The sequence below is a fragment of the Mchenga conophoros genome, linkage group LG17 (assembly GCF_057382185.1).
Source record: "Mchenga conophoros isolate Kocher_MC1m ecotype Shallow Benthic linkage group LG17, M_conophoros_male_GT1.1, whole genome shotgun sequence".
Taxonomy (NCBI): domain Eukaryota; kingdom Metazoa; phylum Chordata; class Actinopteri; order Cichliformes; family Cichlidae; genus Mchenga; species Mchenga conophoros.
Genome location: NC_140542.1, coordinates 38,649,868 through 38,666,684, shown reverse-complemented (window position 1 = coordinate 38,666,684; position 16,817 = coordinate 38,649,868). Strand labels below are relative to the sequence as shown.

The following is a 16,817-nucleotide window of genomic DNA, read 5'->3' as shown; positions in this document are numbered from 1 at the left end:
AGGAAGGAAAACTGGCATTCTTTTACGTACAATGGGTCAGGAGAAGATGGTCAGTAGTTATCTTGTTTCAGATATGGAAGTAGTGGGCTTGGATTTAGATCACTACTGTGACTTGCTTGAATTATTTACACAGAAAAGCATGAATGTTCATCAATGCAATATTGCCCGATGGCCACATTTGGATGAGCTGTGGGAACGTCAAATGAAGGCTGATTTTCCAGAATGCATTCAGAATGAGCAGTTTGCTTTGTCTAGAGATCAGCAGTTTATGAAGTCAGTGATCGACACTGTTAAGTTGGTTGATGGTCATTATACCATTGGTTTACCTTTCAGGTGCAATCAGGTAAAAATGCCTAATAATAAGAAGGCTGTAGAACAGCGAGCTATGAGCCTTAAACTGAAGTTTATCACGGATGGCTCATTTCATGTCAGTTACACCACTTTTATGACTGGTATTATTTCCAAAGGGTATGCAGAGAAGGTGCCTACTGAAGAATTGGATCGCGGTGATGGAGGGTTGTGGTATATTCCACATCATGAGGTGCATCACCCACAGAAGAAGTAGTTGCGGGTTGTCTTTGATTATGGTGCTTCATTTCATGGAGTGTATCTGAATGGACAGCTTCTGTAAGGCCCAGTTCTTACTAGATTGCTAGTTGGGGTAATAAGTGCGTTCCGTAAAGAGCCTGTTGTGCTAATGGCAGATATTGAATCTATGTTTTATCAGGTCAGAGTACAAAGAGAAGACGCAGATCTGTTAAGGTTTCTGTGGAGGCCAGACGGAGATCATAGTCAGGATCTGGTGAAATACAGAATGAAAGTACACCTGAGGAGCCACCTCACCTCAAAGTTGTGCGAGTTTTGCCTTGAGGAAATGTGCAGAGGATAACAGAGATCAGTTCAGACTTGAAGTTGTCAATAATGTTCTACATAATTTTTATGTGGATGATTGCCTTACCTCTGTTGGGTCTGAAGCAGAGGCAGTGTTGCTCCATCAAGAACTTGTTGCTCTTTGTGCTAAAGGAGGCTTTAAGCTCACCAAATGGATTAGCAACAGAAGAGCAGTACTCGCTGGCATACCTCAGCAAGAACACTTAAAAACAAACCTCTCACAAGGAGAGGGATATTGTCCCTTGTGAGCTCGATCTATGACCCTTTGGGGTTTTTGGCACCTGTTGTGTTGCCTGCTGAGTTGATCCTTCAGAAACTGTGCAGAAATCGTTGGGGCTGGGATGATGTGTTGCCAGTTACTGTTGGACAAGAATGGACAGTTTGGCTGAATGATCTTTGCCTTCTTGCAGATTTTAATGTTGACCTTTTTTTTTAAACCTAACTTTGGAGATGTTGCTTCTGCTCAGTTACATCACTTTGCAGATGCAAGCGAGGAGGGTTATGGCACAGTCAGTTACTTTTTGCTTTTTGCAATATATTAGAAATGAAATTTCAAGGTTTAAAGTATTTGTAGCAAACCGGGTGACAGAGATACTTAGTGTCCGAACCTTCTCAGTGGAGATATGTTAATACATCATGTAATCCTGCTGATTTGACTCCTAACCATCTGTTGCTGCTTAAGACCAAGCCATTGATGCCACCAGGAGTGTTTTAGGAGGATTTATATGGACAACGTTGATGGAGACAAGTACAGTACATGTCTGACCTGTTCTGGAGGCGCTGGGTTAAAGAGTCCCTGCCCCAGGTTCAAGCGCGTCAGAAAAGGCAGAGAATTGGACGGAACGTCATTCCTGAACTTCTCAGGGTGAGAGGTTCAGGCATCCGGGAGGGGCTCAGAGTAGAAGCGCTGCTCCTCCACATCGAAAGGAGTCAGATGAGGTGGTTCGGGTATCTGACAAGGATGCCTCCGGGGCGCCTCCTGGGTGAGGCGTACCGGGCATGTCCCACCGAGAGGAGGCCCCGGGGCAGACCCAGGACACGCTGGAGAGATTATTTCTCTCGGCTGGCCTTGGTGTTCCCCCGGAAAAGCTAGAGGAGGTGGCTGGAGAGAGGGAGGTCTGGGCTTCTCTGCTTAGGCTGCTGCCCCCGCAACCCGGCCCTGGATAAAGTGGAAGAAGATGGATGGATGGATGGTCATTTCGGGGGATGTGGTTATCGTTGTCGATGATTCTGCGCCTCGTAACTCTTGGGTGCCTGGAAGCGTTGTGGAAGCAATTTCTGATGGTAAAGGACTGTATGTCAGCTTCGTATTAAAACAAAGACTGGTTGTTTGGACGGGCCGATCATTAAAGTGTCTCTTTTAGAAGAAGCAGAAGAGTCATGAGGATTATATATACTTTATCAAATGGCTACTTGAATTAATGTGGATGTGTTTATTTTTGAATAAAATTTTATCCTTAAATGTTTGATAAAGGATTGATTATGTCTATCAATGTCTCCTACATGGTAAGTATGACGTAATTATTGATCTCAAATAATTAGGGGCCGGTATTTAGGAGCCATATGAGTTGCGTCACCTCAGCCTGTGTTTGAGTCTCTGTGTTGTTCACCTCCTGTCACTGTTAGTTACTGTTGTCTCTGTGCTCCATGTTCTGTTTCTGTGCCTGTCATGTGCTTCCTGTTTTATTTTGATAGTCCATGTCCTGTGTGCAGTGTGTCTGATTTTGCTTCCTCGTCATCTCATTATTTGTCCCGGCTGTGTCACCACCTGTTCCCCATTCTCTCGCTGTCCTGCTTGAGTATTTAAGTGTTTCTCTCTGTTAGTTGTTGTATCGTACCCTCACCGTGTTGTGTTTTCGCCTCTGTGCTTGTGGTAACATCTTAGTTCTCTGTTACCGGTTTTCCAGTTAGAGCTTCGTGCTTTGAGTTTAATTTTTCCTACTGATAGTCCTGCATTTGGGTCCTTCCTCCTGCCACACAGCACACACAATGACACATTTTAAGAAAGACAAATTAATGAGGAGTGAAATAAAAAATGAAAAAAGCCACTGCAGGACTCCTGTTTGATCTTTGTGTCATGAAAGCTGTGAAGAGCACATCAGGTCTTCATCAATCTCAGTAAACTGTAAACTGATCTGAGGCAGAGTTTGGTGAATCTAAAGTAGGATTGCAAAATGATCATAAATGTCTTGGATTTCATATTTTTATTGATGAAAAAACACTTTACATCAGTTTTAACATCAGAGCAGATCTAACACCACGTTTAGCTCTCTACATGCAACTATGTTTTTCTCATTAGCAGAAAAATTAAGACTAAAATTCAATCCTCTGCATTATTACTGAAGCTATGCAGTGACTAATCTAAAAAGGCGACTCATGCATCTAAGCTGATAGAAATATTTAACCATACTCTCAATTCAAAATGACTTCATTGCCTCATTTCACTGATAGAAACATCAACACAAACTCGGATTGCGTCACTGTGTGATCACAGTGACTGCTGGTTGAGCCATATAAGCAGCTGGCACTGATTGTACAGGCATCATCATGGGTGTCTGCATGACTGGAACAGGCTGCATGTTCACAATGTTGTTATTCTGTATGTTGACCACAGTGGGGGCTTGCTTACGATGCTTTAACTCACGATGCATCTGACACCAGGAGCACGTGCAGCAGCAACAGGAAATTGCAATATCCTTACAGAGAGAGCCCTGCAGAGAGACGGTAAAACCATTATTTATTTATTTCTCCTTTTCTGCTTCATGACATTGTCTCACTGTCACTGCTTCATACCTTGATGCCATATCTGTTTCGCATTGCAGCCCTTAAAGACAAGACTGCAGGAGGTGGAAAAATTGGAAGGCCAAAGACTGCCGACACAACACAACAACATGTATCACACAAAGGGAGACAGTTGTTCTCTCCAAACCTTCCAGCAACGGTGCAGGCGAGGCAGGGGCCACACCAGAAACCATAGCAGCCTGAAAAACAGAAATACATCACCAAAGTGTTAACATGTCTGAAGTGCCTAAGACCCCAGAAATGACAAGAAAAAGATCTTAGAGTTCATCTTACAAGTACTCGCATCCTCAAAGCAATCCAAGAGACCACTGTCCCAGTCTATCAAGGGTTTTTCTGCCATTGTGTGTTGAAGTTCAGCCACAGACACTAAATAATTACTCTGTAAAAGCAGAATGAAGTAGAAAAAACCCAAATACAACAATTGCAATTAAAGTCAGCTTTATACACCTTTGTCTTCTTTCAGCTGAGACAGAAAGCCAAAGAAACAGTAAAGTGCTTAAATGGTCTTCCCCAACCTTCCCTCTCTGAGCTGCACTTGCTTTTCCGCTCACATCAACTAACCGACTGCTCCTGGATGTGTCGAGGACACAGCGGAGGCTCAGACGGACTTTTGCCGTAGCGGGTCCCAAGTTTTGAAATTTGTTCCCATTTCACATTAGAGAGGTCTCTTCACTGCCAATTCTTAAATCCAGTCTAAAGATCCACGTCTTCTGCTTGGTGTTTGACCCAGTTTGAGATATTTATCATTCATTTAAAATTCTTTTACTCATGTTTATCTTGTATTGATTGTGTTGATAGAAGTTATGTGGGTAGTTCAGCTTCACCACTGGGGGGCTGTCTAACCAAATTGTGATATATACTGTGTCGTAGAAGCAGCGGCAGGTTACGTTTACGTACATGGATGTGAGCCACGTTAAAATAAAGAAGCTTGCTAATTACTACGGATGTTTTATTGAAAACACGACATGGTACCAGGAGTGAACCAGTAAAGCAGGTCATCATGGACAGTGTTAAGCCACCAGATGCCGTCAACTGGAACGGAAATGTGGACTGTGAGTGGCGAACTTTTAAACAGCGGTTTATGCTATACCTGCAAGCTGTCGGCCTAGATAGTAAGCCTGATACACGGAAGATTGCACTGCTTCTTACCGTAGCAGGTCCACAAGCGGTGGAAGTATATAACACGTTTGTGTTCGCAACTGCAGAAGACAAAGAAAAGTTTGGCGAAGTAGTGAGAAAGTTTGATGAACACTGTTCGCCCAAAAAGAATGAAACATTTGAGAGGTACGTCTTTCGGTCACGTATACAACAACCTTCAGAGAGTTTTGATACGTTTCTGACTGACCTCAAGTTAAAGGCAAGAACATGCAATTTTGGACAGCTGCAAGAATCTATGATAAGAGATCAGATCGTATTTGGAATAAAAGATATAAAGATAAGAGAGAGGCTTCAGAGAGAGGCGGATCTGACTTTAGCAAGTGCTGTGAAAGTATGTCATGCCAGCGAGCTCGCCATACAACATGCAAAAACCTTCAGCGGGTCGCCGAGGGAAACAGACACGGAAAGCACAGCTGTAGCTGCAGTTAATACACGGCAGGCAGGGCGCACGTACAAAAAAGAACAGAAAGAATCAAAAGACACTTTCTTGTGCAAAAGATGTGGCACAAAACATGGAAGGAAACAATGCCCAGCTTATGGTAAAATATGCAAAAAATGCAATGGACAAAACCATTTTGCCAAGCAATGTTTTTCAAAGAATAAACAAAAAGAAAGAGTACACACAGTAGAAGAAACTGCTCTCAGTGACACGTTTTTTGTGGGAATGGTAATGCAGCAAGATACACCCATGGACCAACCTGCAGTCAGTACAGTGAAGCAGGACAAATGGACAGAGATGTTACCAGTGAACGGAGCCCTGGTAACTTTCAAACTGGACACAGGAGCCAAGGCTAATCTGGTGAATGAGCTGGATGTGAAAGCGATGAAAACGAAACCACACATATTCCAAAATAACAGTTTACTCCAAGCATATAATGGAGAACCAATCAAAACCAAAGGTAAATGCAGGCTCCGGGTACAAGTAAAAGGAAAATATCACAGTCTGATGTTTATCATTGTGCCAGAGGGACATGAATCTCTGTTGGGAGATAAAGCATGTGAGAGACTCGGCCTAGTCAGACGGGTATACAGTATAAACAGCTCTGAGCCCAAAAGTGTGAAAGAAATCGTGGATCTGTACCCAGACATATTCAAGGGGTTTGGAGTCTTACCCTTCACCTACAAGATAAAGCTGAAAGAAGGAGCTCAGCCTGTGGTTCATGCACCTCGACGTGTTCCAGCTGCTCTTAAAGACAAGCTTAAAGAGGAACTAGAGCGGATGGAGGCACTGGAAGTCATAAGAAAAGTTGAAGAACCTACTGAATGGGTTAACTCCATGGTGTGCATTAAAAAACCAACCGGCGCTCTTAGAGTCTGCATGGATCCGAAAGACTTAAATGCTAACATACAAAGAGAGCATTACCAGATACCTACAAGAGAAGAAATAACAAGTGAAATGGCTGGTGCAAAATTTTTTAGCAAACTAGATGCATCCCAAGGATTTTGGCAACTCAAACTTCATGAGGACAGTACAAAATACTGCACGTTCAACACGCCATTTGGGCGTTACTGCTTCTTGAGAATGCCTTTTGGAATTTCTTCAGCTCCTGAGATATTCCACAGGACCATGGAGCATATGATCGAAGGAATCGAGGGAGTCAGAGTTTATATGGACGACATCATTTTGTGGGGATCCACACTACAGCAGCACAATGAGAGACTAGTAAAGGTTTTGGAAAGGGTGAAACGTTATGGACTTAAACTGTACCAGAGTAAAATGTCAGTTTGGCGTGGGTGACATTACCTTTCTCGGTGACAAGCTGACAGCTGAAGGCATCGAGCCGGACAAGGAAAAGCTACGAGCTATACTGGAAATGCCACGTCCTGAAGATAAAAAAGGTGTGTTGAGAATCCTGGGAATGGTTAACTTTATTGGAAAATTCATCCCAAGCCTGGCGGCCAAAACAGTGCACCTGAGACAGCTTCTACACAATAGCTGCGAGTTCAGATGGAATGAAGAACTGGAAAACGAGTGGCAACAACTGAAAAAGACACTTACAACAGAGCCAGTTTTGGCGTATTTTGATCCAAAAAGAAAAACAAAAGTGTCAACAGATGCATCGAAGGCCGGGATCGGCGCAGTGTTGTTGCAGGCTTATGGAGACCACTGGAGGCCAGTGGCATATGCCTCAAGAGCAATGACAGAGACAGAATCTCGCTACGCCCAAATAGAAAAAGAGACATTGGGGCTTGTTTTTGGATTTGAAAAGTTCCACACCTATGTCTATGGTTTGCCAACATTTGTGGCAGAGACTGACCACAAGCCATTGATAGCCATAATCAAGAAAAACTTAAGTGAAATGTCTCCACGCATTCAAAGATTGATGATGAAACTACAGCGCTATGATTTCAACTTGATCTACACACCAGGTAAACACATTGTGTTAGCAGATGCACTCTCTAGGGCCACAACCCCAAACAAAGAGCAAAGCTCCACAGAGATGGATGTAAATATACATGTAAACCTGGTAGCAGAGTCACTTCCTGTGTCAGACAGAAAATCACATCAGATCAAGGCTGAAACACAAAAGGACTCTAGTCTGCAAAGAGTTATAACACTGTTGAATGGGAAATGGCCAAGAGGTGAATGCAAAACATACTACAACATAAGAGCAGAACTAAGTGTTGTGAATAGACTTCTGCTAAGACAAAACAGAGTAGTAATTCCACACTCACTGAGAGGAGACATCCTGAAAAGACTGCATGAGGGACATCTAGGCATAGAGAAATGCAAACGGAGAGCCAGAACAGCAATCTATTGGCCAGGTATAAATGCAGACATTGAGCAAATGGTTTCCACTTGTGATACGTGTATCAAACACCAGGCAAAACAACCAAAAGAGCCTCTGACCATAACAGACATACCGGAGGAACCATGGCAGAAAGTCGGAACAGACATTTTCCACCTAGGAGGAAAAAACTACCTGCTGGTTATTGATTACTTGTCAAACTATCCAGAGATGGCATTATTGTCCAACATGTCAGCTACTTGTGTCATAACGCACATGAAATCAATATTTGCTAGACATGGGATACCACAGATTGTTCATAGTGACAATGGACCTTGCTATAGTTGTAGAGAATTCCAACTATTTGCTCAGGAATATGACTTTAAACATGTGACCTCAAGCCCCCTGCATCCACAGTCCAATGGGAAAGCAGAGAAAGGTGTGCACATTGTGAAACAGTTACTAAAGAAAGCACAAGATGGTAAGTCAGATCCTTATTTGGCACTACTGAGCTACAGAGCATCACCACTGGAGCATGGCAAGTCACCAGCAGAAATATTAATGGGAAGAAAACTACGGACCACTCTTCCTTACACAACAACCAGGAAACATAAACAAGTGAGAGACAAAATGAAACAGTTGCAGAAGAGACAAAAGGTCAACTTTGACAAGTCCTCAAAAAGTCTAAAACCACTCGCACCCAATGAAGCAGTCAGAGTGGAAGATGCAAACATCTGGGAAAAGAGAGCAACTGTACTGGAGGAGGTAAACCCAAGATCGTACAATGTGAAAACTGAAGATGGACTGATATTAAGGAGAAATCGGAGGAGTTTACTGTACACTCAAAAGACAATGGGACCATCGGAAGGACAGTGTGATGACAACAACACACCACCTGAACCAACAACACCCGTGAAGGACAGTGTGGAGCAAAGAGACCAGTCACCCATTGTCAGAAGATCAGCACGCTCTATCAAGCCACCTGATAGACTAAACCTTTAAGCATATATATATATGTATATGTTGGTGTATACATATATAGCTAGATATATATGCATATATCAAAAAGGAACTTTCTGCATTATTGTGTGTTCCGTAGTTTACACTGTCACAAGTGTTTGTGATGTTATTCAAGCTATGCAATGTTAGGTATGTTTCCATAGTGTTGTTCAGCAGATAACATCTAAAGAAAAGGGGATGTGTTGATAGGAGTTATGTGGGTAGTTCAGCTTCACCACTAGGGGGCTGTCTAACCAAATTGTGATATATACTGTGTCGTAGAAGCAGCGGCAGGTTATGTTTACGTACATGGATGTGAGCCACGTTAAAATAAAGAAGCTTGCTAACTACTACGGATGTTTTATTGAAAACACGACATTGATGTTTTTAAAAAATGTTTGAATTCTATTTTATATTTAATGTATTTATTAATAAGAATATCTCTAGAATATCCCAAAATCTGACATGTTTGTGAACCAGGACACAGACCCCATTAAGCCAGGTGACGTCTGGTCCCATTTGGCTTTAGTTACGCGTCTCTCCTTCATGCTCCATTGCAGGCTTGGGTATCAGTGCAGATCTACGTACATGGATTCCTTGCATTTGACTTTGTTGATGTTTTTAACATTGTACTGTTAAATGTTTGGTCACGATTATAAGTATACTGTTTTTAAAAAAAAAAAAAAAATTTAATTTTGATTTTTATTGATTAGCATTCAAATATCTCAGTGAAAACAGAACATAGATCTACCACAAAGCAAGAAAGCACGAGACAAGGCTAATCAAAAGGTACTGGCTGAAGCATTTGCTTATTACGCCAACCCTTTTCACAAAATATCTTTTTGCATGCAGCTCCTGTACACAGGGCTCGAAGCAAATAATAAAACAAAGCAAAAACCAAACAAACAAACAAACAAACAAAAAAAACTTTCCACCTTAGATAAGTAACTACATCAAAGCAAAAGAATCAAGAGGTTTTTTTTTTTTTTTTTGCTCTTTTCATTCTTGATATATATATTTTTCTAATACTCTATTTTTAAACATATTTTTAAACAAGGAAAATGAACTACACCTTTTTAAATCACTGTCATAACTATTCCACAGGTTAACTCCTCTAACAGAAACACATCTCTGCTTTATATTTGTCCTCATCTTGTTTTTTTTTTTTTTTTAAAGAAATCTGTTCCTCTTAAGTCATATTGACTCTCTCTGACTTTGAACAGCTTCTGAGTACTGGGGCAAAGCAAGTTATTTTGTGCTTTATACATTATCTGTGCCATTTTATATTCAACTAAATCATAAAATTTCAGGGTATTCAGATTAATAAACAAATGTTAGTTGGTTCTATATAGTTTGATTGATTTATAATTCTTATAGCTCTTTTTTGTAACTTGAAAATATGAAGAGTGTTCGTTTTATATGCATTACCCCATATCTCCAGACAGTAAGTCATATATGGAAGCAACAGAGTACAATAAAGTGTGTATAATGATTTTTTGTTCAGGACATGCTTTGTTTTATAGAGAATAGCAATGGTTTTTGACATTTTTGTTTTCACATGGTTTATATGAGACTTCCAACTCAGCTTATCATCAATTATCACTCCAAGAAATTTATTTTCGTACACTCTTTCAATTTCAATTCCATTAACCCTTATTTTAGATACATTTTTCATTTGTCTAGTGCCAAAAATAATCAATATTACAATATTACTTTATCAAGATTACAGAATTGAATCTGTTTCCAGGAAATGGAGTAACATATAGGATGGAGGGAAACATGCAAACAACTTGCAAATGATATAAAAAGAGAGCACATGAAAACATGAAATGTGGAGGTTTTGAGTTTTCCATGAATACTCTTGCAAATAAATAGTTACACGTTACAAGTTTTGAGGTTTTTTTTTTAGGGTACATCACTTGTGAATCGGGACATGTTATATATAGCTACTTTAACATAGTCCGATTGATTGCAAGGCTAATTTATGACGTTTTTATATTTCTATTTAACCCTTTAAGGCACAGTGTCACTACAGTGGTCAGCTATTGATGGTATACTTCAACATAAACTACATTGGACACTGATGTGTAACCCCGTACCCTGCCGCACACTGGTCAACCAGTTGTCCACCTAAGTGGAGATGTTAAACTCTTTTGAAAAGTACATGTTTTAAAAAAGCGAAGATCAAAAATCTTTTTTTTTCATGTCTAAAGATGAATAAAAATACTTAAGAAAAGAAATCCAGATTGACACTGTCACTATTCATGCATGAAAGGGTTAAGTTTCTATTGTATATTCACCCTCCATCCATAATAAAGAAAACTGAACAAGTGAAATATCAGAATCTCTGATAAATGAAATAACTGAACTGACAGCATCATTAACATCAAGCACTAAAGAAAAAAAAGAGATGACACAACAAACTCTTCACTTACTTCTTATTCTGCACTCTGATGTCTCTCCTCTCCAGCACTCAGTCACACTCTGTTCTTCTTTATCAAAGGAGGTCATGACACACAGTCCAGTGAAACCATTGGACATGTGAGCATGACTGGTACTGAATGTATTTGAATATTCAAACAAGTATTTTAAATTGGCTGCACAGAGGTGAAGTGACTGAGAGTGAACTACTGAAACCAGTGTTTTGATGTAAATATTGGCTACTACTAACACAAATAAGACTTAAAGAGCAACGCTCTAATACATGTGAGTGAAAAGAGCAAGGGACTGAATGAATAACTGAATAAACGTATAACTGACTGCTGGATTGTAGCCTTTTAGTAAAACTTTGTAACCACCGAGAGAACTGTGGGTTCAGGATGAAGGCTACGAGATCAAGCCTGTCATCATCACTAAAAGCAGCTTGTTAAAAACACTTTTAAATTGAGAGTTTCAGCATGAAAACTACTGCAATTTGTAACTCTTGTGCTTATTTGTGGTCATAGATCAACAAAGTCAGGAAAGTGAAAGTGATGGAGGAAGAGAGCCAAGAGCTGTGGCTATGAAGAGTTTGCTGAGTTTTCTTGGGAAAACAGAGATGGGAAAGTTGACCTGTGGTTATGCTTGTTCCTAGTAGAGGTGTTAGGGTTTAGTTTACATCAGTGTGCCTACCATCTTTCTCTCTTTTAACCGCGGTCAATAAAGTGTCTTTTGTTGTGTGTGGAGAATGCCCACAAACACCCAAATATAATACATTTAGAGACTGTAGTAGTTTGTGGGGCAGAGCTTCACTTTCATGCAGTGTTTGGGTGAATCTGATATTTAAAATGAACAGAGCCTTTGTCTACATAGAAACAATGTTTGCATGTTTGAAATGTGCCAAACTATGAGTAGGTGTCTGTTGCACGGGTTCTTTTTCCTTGTTTCTCCAGATATCACTTCCTTGTTGAGCTAAAATGATAACACTGTAAACTAGTACATTTGAAGGATTACATTTAGATTCCCAAATTTTCATTATTTTATTTGAACTTATACTATATCCATTTGCAGATGCACACAAGTATGGTTTTAAGACAAATGCAGCAGTACGAGTGTGCTGGTTTGGGACAAAAATGTCATCTACCTACCAACAAGCAGAGAGTAAGTAGAAATCCTGTCCATAGGCTTGATTTTTTGCATTTGTGCAATATCTCTGTTTTAGAAATCACATGACTATCCAGCGTTGCAACCAGGAAAGAGTTGCAGTCTTACACACCTCCCTGCAGCTTCTCTCCCCCTGCTGTGACCCCAAACCCCATCACCATAGCAACTGTATCTGCTCACAGACCGACAAACCAACCAAAACTGACTTAAGCATAAAACAATCACAAAGAAAGAACAACATAGTTTCCTTAGCTCCATCAGTGTGTCTGTTATACCCCATTCCTAAAAGGATCCTTAAAGACGTCCTACCATTGGTTAAATGATTCAATATAAAAAGTTGTGGAGGTGAACACAGGAGAGCTCTCGATTGACAAACCTGGTTTATTACTTTATTACTCATCACCACACAACTTAATACTTTTGTATTCTGAATACTTTTGTATTCAGTTGTGTGTGGAGCCCTCTAGTGGTCCACCACAATGTCATCATTTATCTCTGTTAATGGGGTACGTACAAAGGGCCTTCAAGCTGGGAGTGATTAAACCACTATTTAAAAAACATCACTTTGTTTTCTCTGTATTAGTATCTCTGCCTTATAATATAAAGCACCTTGATGTGACCACTGTTGTGATTTGGCACAATATAAATAAAATTGAACTGAATTGAGTGTCTCTGCAGGTCAGTGTATGCCAATGAGGCCATGCAAAACTGTCAATGAAATGATCAGAGCCTTTATCATCCTTTAATGAAGTTGGTTGCACCTTAAGTGTGTTTATTTAGCAATTGGAAGAGAAAAAGAGTCACTCATTTTCTTCTAAAAATCTTTGTCAGAGGAGACGACCAACAAGCAACTACAAAGTTTAATGAAATCACTAGTTTTATTACATATAGTTCAATTCTACCCAGTGTAAGGTGGATTTCTTACAGCTCAGAAGACAGCTGCTAAACCAAGGTATTTACAAAATGTAGCGTATCCTCACGCCACATCGCGGTTCACTTACTAAGGGTGTAGAAATTATTTATAAGGGTGTGGGGAAGGTTTTTTATGGCTTAAAATATATAAAAATAATATAATAAACACGTGGTTTCTACTTGGTGGATTCTCATCGATCACGAGGGGTGTCGCAATGTAACCCCTACGATGATCAGGGATGTAGGACCCATATGAGTCGTTCCTTTTTTGGATTAAGAGGGTTGGTTTAAATGCAAACACTGTATTGGTGCACGGGTGTGGGGCGTGACTCATGGGTGTGTTAGGTGATAAAGGTGGTTGCACTCACCTGTTCACCACACATGATGTTGATGACACAAAGGTAGGCTGAACATGAGGGGAAACTTTCTGTTGACCACAGCTTGAGTCATTTTGATGCATTTTTGTATGCAGCCTGAGCTTGGTTTAGTGCACTAATTGATGCCATAGGCCGATGTTGTAGTTTGACATAGCAATTGGTGTAATGTTTGTGAGTTGTGTTCATGTTTGTGCAGTCTGTGCATTTGTATCCTGTTTGATCCCATGTACTGGTTTTGTATAGTGGACAGTACAACGTGGAATTAAAGGAGCAAATGGTACAGAAGTGCATCTCATGTGTTTATTGTTGCGCAACATCTGTGTCCTCATGTTTTGCCTGCCGCGACCGTTGGTTGGAGGAGTTGTAACAAGGGATCTTGGTTCAAGCCCTGGCTGGATCCCTTCATAGTAGAGTTTGGTTGGTCTCCCTGTGGTTGTGAAGGTTTCCTCTGAATACCTCGTCTTCCTCCCGCACTCAGCTGAGTAACACTCAGGGTTACTGTTCAGAAGACGTGTTTGAGATTTAACTCATTTAAAGGAGTTTAGATTTTGCTCCCAGCTGTATAACCCTATTGTTGCAGCCCTACCAGCCACAGCGCCGCCTCAGACCCTCAGGCAGGCTCTTTTAGCTTTACACGTTTTACTTATGTGAAGCATTCACTTAACAGTGTTTTTCACAATGGCTAAAATAATAAACTGGTGTTAAACAATCTTTTCCAGCTTGGAAGCCACGCCTCCTGTGACACTGCTGTGTTACAGTGGATAAGTCGGCCATGTGTGAGATCTCTGAAGCTGTTTGCATTGATAGTGTGATTTGATAAGCTCTTTATCTGCACACAGTTTCCAGGTCAAATTAAGCCCATGCTTTCTGTTTTGTACGACATCATGTTCAAACTGACAGAGATTCATTCATTCAAGAGGATCTTTGCATGCTTTGGATTTTGTGTTTGGCATAGATGAAGTTCACAAGCGGTCGAACTGATTTACCACTGAGGAAATGATAGGTAATAGTTAAACCTTAAAACTGATTTCTTTTATTCAATCTTTAAGCTATTAAAAGAGTCAGATGACTTAACTAAGCATAGACCTGCTGCTGGTCATTGTTTCTTTGTCATTTAAGTGACGCAGATATTCAATTCCTAATTTGATGACGTGACAACAGGTTAGTTCCTTGTTAGTTTTCAGTTTCAGAGCTGTTGGACTCGACCTGAAACAGTGATTTAAATAAAACAAAACAAACAGCAACAGCACAAAAGCTTCTCAGAGGATGTAAGATAAAACTGAAAATGGGGCCTGAACTCTTTATTGATTCAGTTCAACATTCTTAAACTCGTTTTGCTATCAGAACAGGAATAAAACCAAAAACAACTGACTACACAGCTGAGAAAGGCCACATGTTAACTGGGTTACTCTCGATACTGATGACGGGTTTTCTTGTAATGCTTTAACTCACTTTTTAATTTATCCAGTCGCAGTACACCACTTTGCAGTGACACAAGTCACATTTAGAGTTTGTGTTATGTAATTGCCAATTGTGACCACAGGGAGGCACTGTGTGACAAAACTGCTTTGAAAAAATGACAAAGCAGTAAACTTCTCTGATTCTTCTCTCTTCTTGTTTTATGAGAAAGTACATCCGTTTCTGACTCCAGTCTAAAAATAGTCAGGTCACCCAAGAAGTTTACTTTTAATTCTTTTCCTGGTTTTACTTGTTAGGCAAGTCACAGCAAAGAACTCCTGATGTTTCACCTTGTTGGCTGTTTGTCTGCGGTGAGCTGTATTCCTATATGCCCTCCTTCCTTACCACAGATTTAATGTAAACCCAGAGAGTTATCAGCTGTTTAAGAATCAAATTGTTTGTATTTGTATCATTGTTTCGGTATTCCTTATAGACCTTCTTTACTGTCCTTCCTCTGTGCTGTGTAATCACTGAATCTTGTCAGATTTGTTTTTGACACCAAGCATCATTGTAAGTACATATAAAACGTGAGTTTTTAATTTACTCCATTTGGATTCTGTGTTTCTATTTATAAAAGACATTTTGTCACAAAGACCCAGTATTTGTATTTCAGTCTTTGTAATTATGTTCTTTGATTATTCTTGTTCATGTTGTTGGGTTTCTTTAGCTCAGTGATCTTAGTCGCGTCACCTCAGCCTGTGTTTGAGTCTGTGTGTTGTTCACCTCCTGTCACTGTTAGTTACTGTTGTCTCTGTGCTCCATGTTCTGTTTCTGTGCCTCCCCTGTGTTCCTGGTGTGTTGTCTCTAGTGAACATTTATTTCTGCTTTCTTATTCTCTTCATTTAGTCTCCATGTGCTTGGTTCTGTGCCTGTTGTGTTTCCTGTTTTATTTTGATGTGTTAGTGTCTGCGTCGTACCCTCAGGGTGCTGTGTTTATGGTAACATCTTAGTTCCCTGTTTCCAGTTTTCCCCTTAGAGCTTTGTGCTTTGAGTTTCTAGTTTGGGTTATCGTGAGTTTTCTCAGCAAATAAAGCTGTGCTTTGAGTTAACAGATCATCTGCAGGGGAATGGCTTATTTGAAGAGTTTCAGTCAGGTTTCAGAGCTCATCACAGCACAGAAACAGCTTTAGTGAAGGTTACAAATGATCTTCTTATGGCCTCTGATAGTGAACTCATTTCTGTGCTTGTCCTGCTAGTCCTCAGTGCAGCGTTCGATACTGTTGACCATAATATCCTATTAGAGTGATTAGAACATGCTGTAGGTATTACAGGTACTGCACTGCAGTGGTTTGTATCATACCTATCTAATAGACTCCAGTTTGTTCATGTAAATGGAGAGTCCTCTTCACACACTGAGGTTAATTATGGAGTTCCACAGGGTTCAGTGCTAGGACCAATTCTGTTTACATTATACATGCTTCCCTTAGGCAGCATCATTAGAAGACATAGCATACATTTTAACTGCTATGCAGATGACACCCAGCTCTATCTGTCCATGAAGCCAGATAACACACACCAATTAGTTAAACTGCAGGAATGTCTTAAAGACATAAAGACCTGGATGGCCGCTAACTTTCTGCTTCTTAATTCAGATAAAACTGAGGTTATTGTACTCGGCCCTGAAAATCTTAGAAATATGGTATCTAAGCAGATTCTTACTCTGGATGGCATTACCTTGGCCTCCAGTAACACTGTGAGGAATAGGGATGGGTACCGGAATCCGGTGCCATGATGGCACCGGTTCTGACATAAACGGTAGTAACCAGACCGAAAAGCAGCGCACATTTCGCTGCTTTATTTCGGTGCTTTTTTTTCCTGAGCTGTGATACACTTTAGATTCTAGCCAATCATTTTACGTTTCCGAGGATAGTAGGCAAAAGAGGCAAACTCAGCAGCCTGCAACAAGTGC

The 16,817-nt window shown here is 40.4% G+C and overlaps 1 protein-coding gene across 3 annotated transcripts; it reads right to left on the bottom strand.

Moving 5' to 3' along the window:
- Positions 1-3,124: 3,124 nt before the first annotated feature.
- On the bottom strand, positions 3,125-11,073 carry LOC146555923 (cornifelin-like). 3 transcript variants are annotated; one of them, XM_085252658.1, is made up of 4 exons: positions 11,015-11,073; positions 3,967-4,072; positions 3,685-3,872; positions 3,125-3,602 (listed from the first exon to the last, which is right to left on the bottom strand). In XM_085252658.1, the coding sequence occupies exons 2-4, from the start codon at positions 4,031-4,033 to the stop codon at positions 3,369-3,371; spliced, it is 489 nt and encodes a 162-aa protein (XP_085108784.1). In that variant the 5' UTR covers positions 4,034-4,072; positions 11,015-11,073; the 3' UTR covers positions 3,125-3,368. The 3 variants fall into 3 exon arrangements, with proteins under 3 accessions (XP_085108784.1, XP_085108786.1, XP_085108785.1); XM_085252660.1 differs by lacking the exon at positions 11,015-11,073 and adding an exon at positions 4,843-4,914; XM_085252659.1 differs by lacking the exon at positions 11,015-11,073 and having other exon boundaries at positions 3,967-4,539.
- Positions 11,074-16,817: the final 5,744 nt, after the last annotated feature.